Source organism: Sycon ciliatum, chromosome 2 (genome assembly GCF_964019385.1).
Source record: "Sycon ciliatum chromosome 2, ocSycCili1.1, whole genome shotgun sequence".
NCBI classification, from domain to species: domain Eukaryota; kingdom Metazoa; phylum Porifera; class Calcarea; order Leucosolenida; family Sycettidae; genus Sycon; species Sycon ciliatum.
Window position 1 is genome coordinate 26,836,534 of NC_088644.1, and position 18,590 is coordinate 26,855,123.

At 48.1% G+C, this 18,590-nt stretch overlaps 1 protein-coding gene and 1 non-coding gene across 2 annotated transcripts in view; both read left to right on the plus strand.

The window, feature by feature from the left end:
- LOC135809438 (mucin-2-like) overlaps positions 1-6,468 on the plus strand; it is a 30,404-nt gene extending 23,936 nt beyond the window's left edge. Inside the window, exons 13-15 of the mRNA XM_065322788.1 lie at positions 1,604-1,858; positions 2,341-3,192; positions 5,816-6,468. Coding sequence (XP_065178860.1) covers positions 1,604-1,858; positions 2,341-3,192; positions 5,816-5,964 — 1,256 coding nt within the window. The 3' untranslated portion in view covers positions 5,965-6,468. The remainder of the gene's footprint in view (positions 1-1,603; positions 1,859-2,340; positions 3,193-5,815) is intronic.
- Positions 6,469-9,778: 3,310 nt separating this feature from the next.
- On the plus strand, positions 9,779-9,998 carry LOC135811079 (small nucleolar RNA U3). The gene has a single exon (XR_010552547.1). It is a non-coding gene; the product is annotated as a small nucleolar RNA U3 (small nucleolar RNA).
- The last annotated feature ends 8,592 nt before the right edge of the window (positions 9,999-18,590 follow it).

An 18,590-nucleotide genomic window follows, 5' to 3' on the forward strand; every position in this document is an offset into this window, starting at 1 on the left:
TCTTCCCAGCCATGTAAAACGTCAGTTGCTTGGCTTCTTTCTGTCTGACAAGTCTGCATACAACACCAGACCTGCACATGACAGGGATTGAGTTTTCAAGTAACATTGCAGCAAGTGCAGGCAACAATGTTACTATAATATCAACTAGAGTACGCTGTGCTTCCCTGAAGACCTATAAATATGCTAAATAGTTCTCAGTCACTCCATTAGATCTTGCTGTAACTGCGTTCCATTTTGCCTTTTTGCTGACCATTTTTGTTGACCGCCACCCATCATTTCGGGCGTTCTTTTTACCATCTTGGAAGGTGCCCAGAGCTCCAAAATTTGGCCCATAGATCACTCATTTAGTGGACGGTTCAAAGCCATCAAAAACTCATTTTTGCCAAATATCACCTAACCCTGGTTTTTGCTGCCCATGCCTCATATATTTTTCATTTCTCCTATATATAATTTTTTTTTCAAGACACAACCTAGGATTCGAACCCGCACTATCGCCCTGCATGCATTCCCCCGAAACACTTCGCACACATACTCATTCTTCCAAGTTGCTTCACGTTATGATCTTGCATTTGAAAGCCCTATTTGAATATTGTGGCCAGCTGTCTTTGGTACGGTACGGGACAGGTACGGGATAGCGCCAGGGATGCCGATGGCACAAACACACAAATACGGAATTAAAGCTGTGTGGACCCTAGCTAGCGCCAGATGTTACTGAAGTAACGTCTTTTGCATAGCCACGGGAAGAAATCTGATTTACTGCAGCAATGTGCATGAAGAGGACATTTTGGCTGCTGCAAATTGTGCTGGTTTATGGAGAGTTCTGGTTTATAAAGTACTGGATTACAGAGAGACGACTGTACATGTGATTGTAATCAGGGCTCCCCTGTCAGCTACGTAATTGTACAGAAAACCATGACTTCTGAAGTAAATGGCTTATGAGAATTTGTGCATACAATTGTAGAGAGGTTATGCAAATGATTTCATCGGGATTTTCATCTTCAAATGGGCACATGTGTACAGCATGAGTCAGCATATTTTTCTAACGGGCACTAAGTACGCAGCGTGAGCCGCTACTGTAGAACGGCTAATTCTAAGCGGGTAAAACATTAGATTTTTCTGGAATCAGGACCAATTCGCGATGTAAGAATTAAGCGATCCGAGTTTCAGAGTAAAAAAAAAAGAAGATGACTAGTACTGTACTGTACATGCATCATTTCGATTGGCGTGGCAGAAAGTGGGCGAAAACACTCCTTTTGCTAAAATATCACTGGCGTTAAAATTAGGCCTGTTACAGCAGTACAAGTGTTGTGCTGTGCTGCGACTCTGCGAGCCCGCGACTTTGCCAAGAACCTCAACTTATGATGTGATCGCAGAACCTCTATCGGAGTATACTAGAGTGTTGGAGTGACGTTTCAAAAATTGTGTATGCGAATTATATTCTTAAAAGTAGTGTTAAGTAGTGGAAAAATGCGGAAGTGCATCAGGTTTTAAAATAGATATTCTGGGGAAGCGGAGACATGCTTCAGTGCACGTGTAGGCACAGGATGCAGTGTTCACCCATCTCCCGGTCTATCCCATGTTTTCCTCACTTTGCTGCATTCAGCGCTACCTGGTGCTCAGATTGAAACCATTGGAGAGCCGCTCGCTGGACAGCCGTACACCCTGGTTTGCACTAGCTCCAGTAATGGCACTGCTGTGAACTTCAGATGGACTAGTCCCAGTGCGGTCCAGGCCAGCAACTCACCCACGCTAACCATTGACTCATTGTCCGCCACCGATCAGGGCGACTACACATGCCAGTTTACGATTCTGGAAACCAGGAGTGTCGGGGTTGCATCTATTACCCTAGTTGTTCAAGGTGAGCATTCCCAAATCTCATGCATGTCCTCCAGAATGTATGTACTCTAAAACCATACAGAAAATGTACTGTTATCACCTTGGTTTGCGGCTTGTATCCCCGGTCCATGTGAGGACTGTTTTGCAACAGCCCCGTCCATGCAGGTTTTGATCCGCAGTGATCATGTAACCATTATGGTGACACAGAGATCAGCGAACACTTCAAAGTTTTACATGTAGTGTGTCTTGCACCCAATCGACGGGCATAGCACTATAGGTAGAAACTATTCCCATGTATCAGGTACTTCAGTACATTGTTTGCACTTCTCCCTAATAATACTGCCTCCCAGCACATCTGGTGCATGCATGGCTAGAGTGGTTCATGATGGGAAATACATGCCCTGGTACATGCATTAGCGGCTTTGCGGGTCCTTGCATTCCTTTAGTTCTGATCAGGACAACTGTTGTGGAAATCTCTTCTTGTGCATTCTCTGTGGTAACTAGGGTTGACATCACCAGTGCCGACCACTGCTATTGGACCAACTTCTACCCCTCCAGCAACCACCGCAACAACCACCACATCAACCACCACACCGACCACCACACCGACAACCACACCGACAACCACACCAACCACCACACCAACCACCACACCGACCACCACACCAACCACCACACCGACCACCACACCGACAACCACACCAACCACCACACCGACAACCACACCAACCACCACACCAACCACCACACCGACCACCACACCGACCACCACACCGACAACCACACCAACCACCACACCGACAACCACCCCGACCACCACACCAACAACCACACCGACAACCACACCAACCACCACACCGACAACCACACCAACCACCACACCAACCACCACACCAACCACCACACCAACCACCACACCAACCACCACACCAACCACCACACCAACCACCACACCAACCACCACACCAACCACCACACCAACAACCACACCGACAACCACACCAACAACCACACCGACAACCACACCGACAACCACACCAACCACCACACCGACAACCACACCAACAACCACACCAACAACCACACCAACCACCACACCAACAACCACACCGACAACCACACCGACAACCACACCAACAACCACACCGACAACCACACCAACCACCACACCAACAACCACACCGACAACCACACCGACAACCACACCGACAACCACCCCGACCACCACACCAACCACCACACCAACAACCACACCGACAACCACCCCAACCACCACACCGACCACAACACCGACCACCATCCCAACCACCACACCGACCACCACACCGACAATTGTGTCAACGACGTCTCCTCCAGGTAGGCCAAGTGCTACAGTACTGTAGGGCGGGTGGGTGGGTGGGTAGGTAGGTAGCAGGTAGGTAGGTAGGTAGGTAGGTAGGTAGGTAGGTGGGTAGGTAGGTAGCAGGTAGGTAGGTAGCAGGTAGGTAGGTAGGTAGGTAGGTAGGTGGGTGGGTGGGTGGGTGGGTAGGTAGGTAGCAGGTAGGTAGGTAGCAGGTAGGTAGGTAGCAGGTAGGTAGGTAGCAGGTAGGTAGGTAGCAGGTAGGTAGGTAGCAGGCAGGCGGGCAGGTAAAGCCTCTTGTACGGGCAAAATGAATTGCACATATCATCAAACAAATTCAAATTCAGTAAACTACTTTGAAGTACGAAAATCAATTAAAATGCTTGTAAATCAATTGGAACACAAAATAAAAAAGTAAAAATCAATTGGAACACAAAAAAAAGAAAAAGAAAAACTAGGTAAAAGACCCCACAGAAACATTACCGCACTGGCAAAGAACGGCAGCTATTTACGAAGGCCCTATTCCTACGTCTGTATGATGCCCGAGACCCTCTGATACATGTGATTGCCCAACGAAGCAGACACAGTGACAAAATACACCGTAGCTGGCCCATGACTACTGAATACAGCAAATCATGATTCTTCTCCAATATGATAGCTACCAAATTCTTCATAAAGAGAGATGCTTCAGGGGTACACATGCCCGTTGTAGAAAACACTAACGGTGTAGAAGACCAACTCTCAACACTGGTTACCCGAGCGCAATACTGCCTCTTCTTCGCCTGGTCGTGGGTTTTGAGCTGATGCAGGACGTCTGTACGCGACTGCAGGGTTGTCTTCGCGTGTATAACCCGGACATCAAAAAAGGCATTCTGCTACCGCGTCCAGAAACCCTGCGCCCGAATGTCCAGGCGAGCCTCCAGGGAGCGATAAGCAGTGCGGCAAGGCAGAGTCTCACCCTCGAATGGCAATAACACTGATTCCACCTCCACATCTGGAAGGACCTTGCCGATAGTGTCCGCCAAAACGTCACGAATCTCATTGTGCCGTGCAGTAGGGTATCCTCCTGCTGGGCAGGTGAGCGCGTGGCCAATCGTCATGGCTGGTCCACAGACACATACACAAGATTCACCATCCAAAGACAAGCCGTAATGGATACATACTGCGTCTCGAAAATCCGACTTGTTCAGTATGGATCTGGGAGATGAGAAGGCTGGTATCGCGGATAGCCAACTTGATACCCCCTTCTCCGCAGCTGTCTCCAGCAGAAGCTGCTTTGGCGTTGGCAATGTAGCTCGCAGCTCTGCAGCTTGCTGCACATGGCCGAGCCAACGCATGTGCCTCATCTGTCGTGCATTCGAGCGAACGGTCGCAATCGTGTCAAAACATTGTCCGCGTTAAAGGCAGGAGGAGGAGCCACTAGAGAAATGCCTCCAGGCTCCACAGAACCGAGCGAAGACGGCGGCGGAACCAGGAGACATCCCGTTGGAACACCGAGCTCCACAGTTCTCATGGGTTTGGGTAATGACGGGAGGGAGGGACTAGAAGATACACCGGGACCGGGCAGAGACGGCAGCGGCGGAGCTGCGTCATCCCACTCCACAGTTCCCATAGGTTGGGATGATGGCGGGAGGGAGGCACTAGAAGATACGCCGGGGGATGCTGAACTATCCTCTGGTAACATCAGGCGCACAAGTGGCTCAGTAATTTTTGTTGAGGCTTCATACTCTGCGGATGAAATGGCGCTAAGGCTTGGCACAGCCAGACCACCACACCGTGTCGGTAGTGCCAGTAGCTCCCTTTGTGGTAGGTGGGTGGGTGGATGGGTAGGTAGGTAGATAGGTGAGCATGTAGGTATTTGAATTCGCAGAACCAAAACCTGTGCAGTTGCCAAACTATTGAACATGATACTATTGTAAGTATGTACTGTTGTATTATCTGTGTCATGATTGTCATCATTGTCATGCCTGTCATGATTGTCTGAGGCTATTGTCTGTGTTGTGGTTGACTTCACTCTTTAGTACTATTGACTGGCATTTCGTACAATACCTATTGATGTCTAGAGACACACTGTCTAGCCTTCCCCTGGTGTGCTTATTGATACTATCCAGCTGTCCAGCAGCTCTCCTTCCACAGCTCTCTATCTCGCTATATTTAAGGAGTTAAAGCTTCAGTTTCTTCGTCCTAAATAATCTCACCATTTTCGTCATACCTCTCCTTGCTGTACTCTCTTTTGTTTCTCTCCTTATTGTTTAGTTCGCTGTGGTTGGCTACCACCCGACTTCTCATAAATATTGGCAGTCTTACGACGAGCCAGGAGATGTTGAATAAATAAATAAAAAATAGAAATAAAACTCTTCTTCAGACTTTATAAGTCTGTGTCTTCTTTACAATAAAATCAGTTCAGTGACTGACCAGTGCAAGATCACAACATGTACATCATACAGCTGTGTGAAGTTACCGGCATTTGGGGTGACCAACTACATCAAGATCTCTCAACATAATGTGTATGAACTCTCCAGCACACCAGCACAGGTGTTACAGCCAGATAACCTTGTATAGTCGTCATGTATTCCAATTGCTGTTGGACTGAAAATACTTTCCTTTCACATTTAGATTTATGCTGTTTGTCCCTCACAGGCCCAATTGACTTTTGCCCAGAGCTCGCGACGGGCGGCAATAGCCTCACATCATACCGTCAATGTATCCAGCGACTCAACAGTGACTTCCGCCAGCAATATAATCGCTTCGCCGCCAGTGATCGCCAAGCGTGCATGTTCGGTGGATGACATCCTTCGAGTATGGAGGTTCCCTGCGAATTAAACCGAAGCTGATTGACGGTTTATACACGGTGCCGTATGGATTGGTCACTCAGTGTTGTATGACCGTGCACCAATTGGAATCACCATCTCGGCACAATCATACTCTTCCCAATGATTTGCACGCTTACCAAATGCTTTTAAGCTATTGTGGCCTATGATGTTCTTTTGGCGTCATTGCCGTCGTGATTGGCTGAGCACTGAATGTGACATGTGAGCTACAGAACGCAATGGGGTGTCAATTTCAAGCAATGATCAGTCATTATATAAATTCGCCGGTGTCGTGTAGACTACTAGTATTGAAATGCCTTGCGGGAATGGTGGTGTAAGTCAATATACTGACCTCCTTTTCCCTGCCCTGCAGTACATTGTAGTGCGGAATGTGTGTAGGACTAACACTTGAATGTGTCTTATGTAGCCGGTTGTCCATATTATGCATTCATCCATGCTCTGATGACTAACTGCTAAAAAGAAGAGTGTCTCGTTTTTGTTGCTATCCCCGAAAACCCCATTGTGGCCACTACCATACCACCCGAAACCCTTTAGCGGCACGTGCAGCGCGGTCTGACGGGGTGAGGTTTGTGAGAGAGAAAGAGAGAAGCCAACCAGGCAGGTTTTAACTCATGAATACTTAGATCATGAAGGCTACTGCATGAACATGTACTAGGCTTTTTCGAGAGTGATTTTCCAGCCATGTTGCTACCTACAGTACTACCAGCTTGCGGCCAGGCACCGTGGTAATGGGTACATGGATGTGTGGACTCAGTTGAATGCCATGGAGCATTTGACATTACATGTATGTTGATTGTTGTGCCAGTAGGCATCAACCCACCATTTAGCAAGAACGTCACCACCGACATCGGACATCGCTTCCTCCAGCTAGTGGCCAAGCACTTCCCTAAAGGCTTAAGCCTCAACAAAATCTTCAACCGAAACTCGGAAAAAGTTAGCTACAGTTGTATGCAGAATATGGCCACCATCATCAAACAACACAATAACACGATTCTACGATTCTATGACCCAAGAAACAAGCCAACGGAGGTGACAACGACACCAGGACTTGTGGCTGTCGGAAGAAAGAATTATGTCCACTGGACGGAGCTTGTCTAACGGAGAGCATTGTGTATAACTATAAGGCAAGAGTCACCCCAGGTACGGAGAAGAAGGAGTCACATGATACTGGATTAACAGCAACAACATTCAAACAACGCTACTATAACTGCCAATCATCATTCTGCTACAGACAACACGAGAAGGACACCCGTCTATCACAGGACGTCTGGGCCAAGAAGGATGAAGGGAAGGCATGCAGCATTCAATGGGCGGTACACCGCAGAGCAGTGGCCTACAGCAACTAAAAGCAAAAAGTGTCTGGCGGAAAAATTAGCAATCGCGCAAGCACCCAAGCACCTCTCTCTCAACAAGAGGAGTGAACTTGTGTCGAAATGTCTCCACGAGAATCAGTAGATCTACTACCTTCGGAACTTCAAACCATCCACATGCAGCCATAACCTAATCAAGTAGGAGACAACCAGCTCCAGTGCTTGTCATTAATTTTGAAGTGATGTCCGTTCACCACTGCTGTCATTCTCACCTTTTGCCGGATTTGCGCCATGATGCAGTCATTTACGCTTTGCACTGCTGTCATTCGCACCTTTTAGATTTGCGCCATGATGCAGTCATTTACGTGACTTTGCATTGAGGGTCACGTGATAATTAATACTGAATCAGATTTACTCATTACTGTGTTTCTGATGATCGCTTACAATTATAGTGCGTGAAACTCAGAGTTATAAACTTATTACACTTTTTCCCTCCTCTTATTGTTTAGATTCTTTTATCAACCACCACAACACACCGCTGCGCGCGCTCTCCGGCCGACCTCAACACGTAACTGCCACAGCACACCATCAGCCTGTGACGACACTTCAGTTGGTACTCTGCTCCTTCAGACAGCAGCTGTTTCGATCATCAGGTGTCGTTTTGCTGATGGTGTGCTGTGGCAACGTGTTGAGGTCGGCCAGAGAGCGCAGCGGTGTGGTGTGGTGGTTGATAAGAATCTGGACAAGGCCGAATTCTGCTACTTACCCCTCTTGATCTCTTATTGACCCCTCTTGATCTCTTATTGACCCCTCTTGATCTCTTATTGACCCCTCTTGATCTCTTATTGACCCCTCTTGATCTCTTATTGACCCCTCTTGATCTCTTATTGACCCCTCTTGATCTCTTATTGTTTGCCAGTTTTAATGCAACGTGTCTTGAAAAACTGTTGTTTTTGTACAACAGAAATCTTCAGAGAACCATCATGCATTGCACGGTAAAGGGGTATTGATGACTCTGTCTCTACCGAGTGAAGACGATCCACACCTTGATCTGGTGAGCTGTGTCATAGGCATTGCCATTAGACATGGTTAGCATTTTACCGTTTATGCTAAATCCAACGGTACTCCTACCCACCACCCAAAATACTCATTTCGACGGTAGAAGGCTCTGCTTACCATGCTTACTGGATGAACGAAACGGTAAGATTCCAACTCGTGACTTAGGATGACGTTACACTCCTATCGTTGTGTCAGAAACGGAAATGATCATGTCTTGCACACAACTGCACACACCAAAAAAGGTACAGGTCAATGGTCGACGTTAGGGTGAACCAGGGAGTTGTATAAGTAGTACGACACCCTGTGGTGAACGGTAAAATGCTAACCATGTCTAACTGTCTACTAAGTTGAACTGGCACGCTGAGCCAATGTTATCATGGATAAAAGGAGGACTATTTTCCCGGTTCTCCTTTTTCATCCATGTCTTCTACAGTCAGACATCGCTTATCGCCTCTTTTATCCGGATCCCTCGCCACCCGGAAGAAATAGTTGGTTACCGGGAAGAAGGAAGGAGTACAGTAAGACCTTGCATAACCGCACACATCCGTTTTCAACAAACTATCCGGATAGGTGAGGGAACCCTAACCGGATAATCGAACACACACACTGTATGTATGCATGGCATATGCTGTAAATCGGTAACCAACGGTTTTCTGCCGGATGGCGAGGGATCCGGATAAAAGAGGACAGGATAAGCGAGGTCTGACTGTATACAAATATACCATGAAACGAGATCATTTTCAAAATGGCAACAGTGTAGTTTATCAGCCTAGGCATGATGCATGCTTTTGTCCAAAACAATAATTATTAGTAATAGTTTCATTCTCAAGTAGCCTCGTAAGTCTCATCTTAGTTGCCATGGTAACCAGTCACACTAATGTGATTACTTGAACCAAGAGTACTCGTTATTATGTACTCTTGCTTGAACAGAAGTCGGGTCCATTTTTGAAAAAAAAATGTGTGCGGTGGTATATACAATATGCCGAAGTCCTCGCATACTTCCACTAATATCCTCGGGAGTAAAATAAGTAAAAAGTAAATTATCGTATCCGTTCCCGAAGGGAACTCACGACGGCCGCTAACACCCGATAAACCCTAGAGTAGTTGGTAGTAACTTCCAGGCTATTTTTCTCCCATCTACATGTACATATACATGTGTATCTGGAATACCATTATTATGTTTGTGGACGGTGTAAATCTGGTCTGGGAACGAGGTCTGACGGTTCGGTGTATCCGATATCATCCCAGCGGTTTTTAACTCCAGAACCATCTACATTGTATACAATTATTTTGTACGGGATATTCGGAAGTGTACTGCTCCGTTGCCATGGTAACACGATTTTGGTAATATGGCCACTGAACTGGATATGGCATAAAGCAAAATGCCTGGGAAGAAGGAAACCAAGATCGTACTCACTAGGATCATTTCTATAGTACGTATCCCGTCTTTGTTCTCTAACAAAGACAACCGCATAAGTCACGATGATGACAAATAGCATCCTCTCTTGAGCAGGAAGCACACCGGTGCGACAGCTCCATTTGGAGCAAGAGCACTGGTGATTGATGACTGTTCTTGGCTGGTCTTCTGATCAGTTTGGAGGGAGAGGCTGCTTTTTGAGTGACTTTTGTAATCAATCCAAAGACTTTCTTTCTGTTTCATTGTTCCTTTCCTTGTGAAAGGTTGTATCTGAGGATCTTTTCGGTGGAGTTGCCTCTGAGAGACAAGTTGGAAAGATTGCAGACAAGGTTCCTGAAGCACGATCATCACGCAGCTACTGGACATCCTGTGGGACAAGCACCCACCCGCAGAGCCATTGCAGGAGCACGCGCTGATCCCGGGAGAGCCACCAGTACCTCCACATGATGTAGGCCTTGACGGATTATGCTAGCATAATTTTTCGCATAATTCCTACCAAAATCGAATAATCGCATAATTCGAGGCAAATTGCATACGAATCGCATAAAATTGTAATAATCCGCCTGTTCGCATCAAATTCCATACATCGTACATGTTCTACAAGTACAAGTACAAGTAGATGCACTAGGAATTTGTAGGTTTACGACTCCCTTGATAACATGTCCAGCCCACTACAATCAGTGATGGTCGTAGCTAGGTCGGACGGTGCGTTGATCCCGTTGAACTTTTGCTACTACAGTACAACGCCCTCTACAAAAAAATTCCCCTGTTACTTTGCACAGAACCATTATGCATTAGCAGCATATGTGAGCATAATGCGGCATTATTATGATAACTTTTAGCATAAAAATAGCATAATTCTGCATTTTTTTCAGCAATGCGAAAAGCATAATTTCACGAAAATATTAGCATAATCCGTCAAGGCCTAACATGATGGGACCACACCCACCCCTTTGAGTCGCTGACACGTGCATTCATACGCAGGGCTGCCCTCAGACCGGCTGTGTGACACAATGGCTAGCTGCGCCCGGAGGCTCGCGACGACTCCGAGTAGGGACCGGCGGATTCTGCTCGAAAGGGTGGCAGATTCTGCTCGAAAAGCAGTGAAATTGGCAGAACCATACAAACCTTATGGCGGGCAATTCCTCGAATTCTGCTCCATTTTTCATCCACATACCAAACATGCATGAAACTTACCAGAAAAAGTACCGAAATCTGCCAATTTTCTGCTGGCAGAATCCGCCGGACCCTAGCGACGAGCTATCTGGACCCAACATCCCTGAGTGCCTATGTTGCTTGCAGGCTGGTCCCCCTCGACAAGCAACCTGGGGTTCGACAGATCGGCATCGGGGAAGTCCTACGACGCATTCTAGGGAAGGCAATTCTCTATGTGATCGGCGACGACATCCGCGAAGCAGCAGGAAGTTTGCAGCTATGCACAGGTCATGACAATGGCATAGAGGCAGCTATCCACGCCATGAGAAGCGTCTATGAAGACCCTGAGTCCGAGGACGTACTCCTGGCAGACGCACGGAATGCCTTCAACAGCCTAAATGAGTAAATCGGCAAGTGGGTTTGAAGAACATCCGGCATCTTTGTCCATCGCTGTCACCATTGGTTACCAACACCTACCGCTATCCAGCAAACCTCTATGTGGAAGGAGAGACCATCAAATCATTGGAAGGAACAACACAAGGCGAGCCGTTGGTAAAGGCTGTGGCTGTCGACCGAGCTACCCAATCCTGGTTTGCCGACGACTCGGGTGCGGGTGGGAAGCTTGTCAAACTTCGCCAATGGTGGGATCTCCTGGTCGAAAAGGGACCCAGCTATGGGTACTACCCGAATGCCGAGAAAACCGTCCTCAGCGTGAAACCGGAATTCTATGCAGATGCAGTCCAGATCTTTGACGGCACTGGTGTCACCAGCAACATCAACGGATGTCGGTATCTGGGTGCAGCGATCGGCTCCACCGACTTCACCACGGCGTACGCGAACGGCAAGATAGCCACCTGGACACAGCAGGTCAAGCGACTCGGGGAGATAGCTACCTCGCAGCCACAGGCAGCGTACTCTGCCTTCACCCGCGGCCTCCAGAGCAAGTGGACCTTCCTTTGCCGCACCATGCCCGGTCTCGCTGAGCAGCTTACGACGCTCAGTGATGCAGTCACCAACTGCCTTGTTCCTCCTCTCCTTCAAGGCTTGGCCGTCAGGTTAACGACACGGAGAGGGCACTGATCGCCCTACCATGTCGCCACGGCGGTCTTGGCCTGACACCTCCATCGTCAGTTACCCAGCAATACGAGTCGTCAGTTCGGGTCTCTCGGGCGTTGTGCATTCTACGACAGGACTTTTGAGCTGGGCAATGCCATTGCGTGCGTCCGCCAGGCAAAGGCGCAGGCCAGATCCGATACCCGGGATAGCGCTCGAGCCGATGCTTTGCTCCTCCGCTCATCGGTGTGGGCGGAAATGCAGAGAACCCTGGATTTGGCAGAGGAAAAAGGAGCCTCCAGCTGGCTCACCTGCAGACCTCTTCGCTGTCACCGCTTCAACCTCACGAAAGGAGAGTTTCGCGACGCTGTGTGTCTGCGGTACAATTGGCTACCTCCACGACTTCCGACATCCTGTCAATGCGGGAAGGAATTCTCTGTGTCGCATGCCCTGTCGTGTTCCCTGGGGGGGGGGGGCTTCCCAACCCTTCGGCATAATGTCATAATGAGATCCAGCAGGTCGCCCACCAAGTAACAGTTGCTGTGGAGCCCCACCTTCAACCACTGACACTGACAGGGGAACAGCTACGGTACCGGTCTGCCAACATGCACCGATGACCATGATGACCGAGCCCGGCTAGATCATAGATGTGGCAGCACTGAGTCGTATAGCCGGTTGTAACGCGGACGTGCAAACTTTACTTCTTTTTTACTTTAGTACTTTAGTACTAGTACTGGCAGTACTGCTAGCAAGAGTCCGTAACCCCCCCCCCCCCCCCCACACGGGGATTGTGGACTCTTGCTAGTACATGTCGGTGCTGGTTAGTGAGTGAGCAGCGTAATCTGGTAATGGCGAGCAAGGAGAACACCAGTCGTAATGACTATGTAGCAAAGTGCTCAGGTCAAGATAGCAGTGAACGCGCAGCGAACGAGTCTACCATCACAAAAGAAAGTCGTGTCACTGGTCAAGCGGATCAGGTAAGAAACATACCGGAGGCAGTGTGCAGGTTGAGAGATTTGTTAGTTCAGGAATATGACATTGTAAGCGCAACCGTAGATATGGGAGAAGGCATTGTCGAGGAAGGGCTCAGCGAACCCAGTGTTTCAGGCCGCGGTTCAAGTGAGGCTGATCATACTGTCCAGACCTGAGCTCCGAGACCAGCTCAGTAATGCGAGTTTTGATTCGATAGGCGACGTGTGGCGTGTGGACATGTTTTCCGACACACACACACACGGTGCCAAAGGCGGCTAGTAGCTTGGAGAATATCTCGCTAGAAAGTCTCTTTGATCTTGATAAAGAGCAATGCAAATGCTGGAGTTCTCTAGCGGTGGTCGAACCTATCGTATCTTGGTTGTAGCCAGTGCTGGCTGCGGCAAAACATTCGCCATTACCAAAGTAGCTCCGTTGAAATGGGCCCTGAATGAAATGTGGACGTCGTTTGACCTGGTGGTAGCGCGGAAGCTGCGACACAAGGAGGTGAGACAAGCAACAAGTAAATTATGCTCTCTGCTTGGTGTGGAAGAGCACGGAGAGTTCACGAATCACGACACGAGTGACGAACGGAAGAGCATCGACGGCTTTGCAGGGCCGGAGGAAGGAGTTCGTCCGGCCAACCTTTGAGGGGGGGGGGGTCCGGGGACCTCCCCCGGGAGAAATATATAAAATTTACGTGAAATAGAGCGAATTTGGGCATCTCTAAGGCTCCAGAAAATGCAGAAAATTGTAGTAAAAGAACACAAACACAACCTTTTTTCATCCATAATTGTGCAGTGCCGGTCACGGAGTCCTGAGCTACTTCGAAGCACATCACACGTCAGCAGTACAGTCGAGTCATGTACCTCTGGATTTTTTTACAGCGGTTTTGCACGAATCACGACCATCCAGCTGGGAAAGTGGTCCGGCCATGGCCGGACCAGCCTGACCGGTTCCGCCGGCCCTGCTTTGTACACTAGCAAGCACAGCGAGTGTGCTTAGTATTAGGGCACTCTTTGACTTTTCAAGAAGTTTCGTTTTTCTGAAGAGGTGGCCTTACTGTATACCACCTTTATTTCGGTGTAATTTTAATCTCGGTAACTTCGGTACTGGTCCTGGATCGCCTAATTAAAGGGGAAGTTAAGGCAAAAATTAAAATTTCACCAGCTGTAGTCTTCGGGGTGCTGAGTCGAATGGTCTTGGTCCGAGAAAGCTGAGACGCTCCCTTCCTACTTGAATCCCAATCGAACTCGCGCACTTCCACCGAAACTGGGTGACTGCGCCCTACTAGATGGGGATTTGTATGCAAAATGTCACTAAAAGCGCCATTTCGTTCTTATAAAAGCACGCATGACCGCGATTGGCCCATATGTTGTAGTCTTTTGGACACTGAGTCGATTGGTTTTGGTCCGAAAAGGCTGCGATGCAGCGTTCCTCCTTTATTCCCAATCGAACATGGTTGAAGAAGCGGTCACGTTCTCCTGCGTACACCAGTCACCTGGTCACCGTGCCTGCAGGGTACAACTTACTAGCCTGTTTGACCTTTTTTGGGTGCAGTCCTGTCACTCGAGTTGAACCTTGGTGTGAAAGTTGTCGCCTGCTGGCGTGGTGACCAGGTGATTTTGGCACCCAGGAGCACGTGACCACTTGTTCAACCATGTTCGATTGGGAATAAAGGAGGAACGCTGCATCGCAGCCTTTTCGGACCAAAACCAATCGACTCAGCGTCCAAAAGACTACAACATATGGGCCAATCGCGGTCATCCGTGCTTTTATAAGAACGAAATGGCGCTTTTAGTGACATTTTGCATACAAATCCCCATCTAGTGGGGCGCAGTCACCCAGTTTCGGTGGAAGTGCGCGAGTTCGATTGGGATTCAAGTAGGAAGGGAGCGTCTCAGCTTCCTCGGACCAAGACCATTCGACTCAGCACCCCGAAGACTACAACTGGTGAAATTTTGATTTTTGCCTTAACTTCCCCTTTAACATTTACCTAAATTTTCCGAAATACCAAAAATATGGAAAAATCATGAAAATTACCGTAAAATCCCGCCAGAGCGCCCCTACCTCCTCGACGCTTCAGGTGGGGAGGGGCGGATGGGCGAGTCATACTTGCCGCATTCAGTGCTACATGAAAAAGTACTTACCCTACGAAAACTGTGCGTGCATCTTGTACACCGACCAAAGGTCAAGAGCCAGGAGTAGTACAGACCCGTCAAAACTCAGGGTTTGTGCGATCCCTGGTCAAGAGGGTGGGCACTGTTGTGTACATTTCCAACGGGGTCGAGCACGCGTCTGCAGTACAGTACGGCATCACAGAGTCATACGAGGATACAATCAATCACGTCCCCGACAAGAAGTCAGGGAGGGGCGGATAGGAGAGACGGGGCGCTCTGGTGGGATTTTACGGTACAGTCGAATATCAGTTATCCGAGAAGCCCGGGAGTGGTAATTTTATGACTCTCAACAGTAAGATTCTAAAAATAAAAAAAACTTTTTTTGTATAGTATACGCCTATACGGTGTAATATGCATTTACTTGAAGTAGATGTAGATGTGGTGGTCAAGTACATGTATGCTAACATGTATGTTTACATGGAGCAAATCATGAATATGCATGAATATATTTTGGTATTATGTACATAAATCAGTGAAATCCAGCCATATAATAATAATATTATGCACATAAAAAAATGATATCAGTTATCCAACATATTCAGTTATCCAACATGCCTGATTCCCGAAGTGGTCGGATAAGTGACATTCGACTGTACTGTCAAATTAAAAAAATCAACTTGTATACAATCATGTACTGGTATAGTACATGTACATACCGGTACACATTATGTGGAGCCTAGCCGGAGATACTGCAAGAGCCGTTTTTTTTTTTTTTTTTTTTTTTTTTTTTTTTTTTTTTTTTTTTTTTTGGTGCCATGCATACCGAATTTATCCTTACACCGAAAGGTCAGGGGTTGGCTTTTACCGAAATTTTACAACACCGAAAATGAGGTGATATACAGTATTGGCCTCTTCAGAAAAACGAAGCTCCTCGAAACTCATCGAAACTCATCCGATGGGAAGGTGGATTACTTTCGAAGAGTTTGGAATAGGTACGTCACGTAGTACGTGGAGATGGTCGATCTGATCGCACGTCATCATCGCGATGACAATTCCACTGAAAAACTCTAAAATGATAGAAACCGTTCTAATGGGACACTTCAACTAATCTCTTTATAAAATTTGTTGGACCAGTTGATGAAGACAATTCGAACGCGCCCTTAGATGGTCTTGATGAGATCCGCCTTAGTGACTGCAGTGGCTTTGTTCGTGACATCATCAACGGGTCTAAAGTGAAGGGACTTCGTCTAGTAGTGACCGTGTGTTGAGCTACTGAGCCTGTACATGTGTGACCAAAAGCAGTTTGATCGCCGTGTGGAACTTGTCGGTTTCCGGCAGGAGGATATACTAGGATGTAGAGGAGTACATCGGAAAGGTGCTGAGATCAGCGGAAGAAGCATCCGCACTGGTAATGGCAGTACGGCGTGACCAGATACTTGCTAGTATGATGGCTACACCAGTCCTGGCCATGCAGACATGCCAGATCTTCCACTGTCGTAAGCGCGCTCTGCCCCGTTGTCTCTCCGATATCTTTGATATGATGACCATCCAAGTAGCAAAGCGTCACACCGGTGAGTCGTACAAGAATTGGAATGCGATCCCCGCTCGCGTGCAGTCCCTCATTCTGGATCTCGGAAAGTTCTCTTTCAGCATGCTGAGCAAACAGCAGCTGGTATTCACTGATGCTGACCTGGAAGCGCGTTCGATTGCCAGGGAAGCAAAGTCACTGGGCCTTCTTGTACTGGCTGACAACAGCAGCAGGGATAAGGACCGGTTATGGATATTCAGCCATCTGACATTACAAGAGTCTCTGGCTGCTCGCTATGTGGCTGTACACAAGACAACAACATTGGCACACATTGTTTGCCTGGTTGAGTCACTGGGACCCCGAACCAGCCACTTACTGACGTTCTGGATGCTGTTGTCGGCCCAGCCGGACAGGGATAAGGGCGACTGCTTGATCAATGGTCTAATAACACGCAAACGATCAGAGGAGAGAGATTGGCAAGATTGGGACGAGAAATGTGGTGAATCGATCGACACAATGGCACTGAAAGCGTTCCCTCTGGAAATGCTCGAGCCCCTAAGTGCCGGATTAGACTACGATGACATCCATCGCCTATCGGAAGAGTTTCTATCTGATCGCATCAACGGTCGAAGCAGCAAACAATACGAACCGCAGCAGATACGGTCGATCGTCTAGCGGCGAGGAATTCCTGAGAACAATGTTGCTGGCTTGGGTTGAACGCTGCCCGGACGCATCGCCTGCTACACTTTCTACTGCTCTCTGACGCATGGGTAAAGAGGTACTGGCACAGTCTCTTACTGCTAGCAAACTGGAAAAAGCCACTGCCACAGAACAGTCCCTTTCACAATGATATAACAGAACGCGATAGTGCAAAGTCGGAAATCGCCATGCTGTCCTACGCCGAATATTTTCATCACCATGGCAATGATCCCCATCCCATGTCCAGTATTGCTGCTTTATTTCAGTACGAAGAGCCATATTATCTAGGTGGCATCCATCCTTCACTGATGCGTGCCTATCATATAGCCATCAATGTCCACCATAGCAGTGTGAGGTCTGTGAACATTGGGGGCCTGCACCACAACAACCCGTCAGTATCGCCGACATCTTTGCTGAAGTGCAGCAACATCACCAATCTCACTATTCGAGGATGTACTGGACAGTGGCAGGAGATTACCGGCATTATCAAATCATCGCACCTACACCTGGAGAATATCTGTGTGATTGTGTGTGATCTCAGTGATGCTTCCAATGCCGGAGTAGCATCACACACAGTCAACGCAGCACCAGCACAGGCTACACGCAGTGGAGAGGTAACAGCGACAGAAGAGATTACCAGCATTCCCGCACTGCTCCTAGCCGACGCACTTGCTGACGTTCCCTCTCTCCAGGAATTTGTGCTTTGTCAATGTGCCGGCATTGGCAATGCGGTTCTGCACGTGATTTGTAAAGCACTGCGTAGTGCTTCGAATCTGTCTGATGTGCGTTTTCTTTAGGTCGAGTGGACCATGGTGGACACAGTCCATGAACAGAAAACCTGCTCACTGCTTGGCCCCGCATATTAGTAAACAAAGCTATCGATCGGTGATGACAAGAAGCCACTACAGCAGGATACCCTAACTGACGATGATGTCACTGCGTTCCTGCATGTCATCAACAGCAATATCTCTCTGCGGAGACTCAGGATCCACGCCAGGATTACTGGACAGTCCCCGGGCCCATGGACGCCTGTCAGCGTCTCTTCAGCTGCAGCTCCTATAGATCTTCTTTGGACACGAAACCTCTGGCTAGGACAATGCCGTCGTAGTGCCGCAGCTATCTTACCAGTACCCACTTTTGACGATGCCGCATGACTAGGCGCGTAGCCGGTAGTAATTCCAAGTTACGCTTTTAAAAGACAGCATAAACAACTGTCCCACTATCCAATACAGCTTGTGAACACAGCTCGTACTTCAAGTACATTTGAACTACTA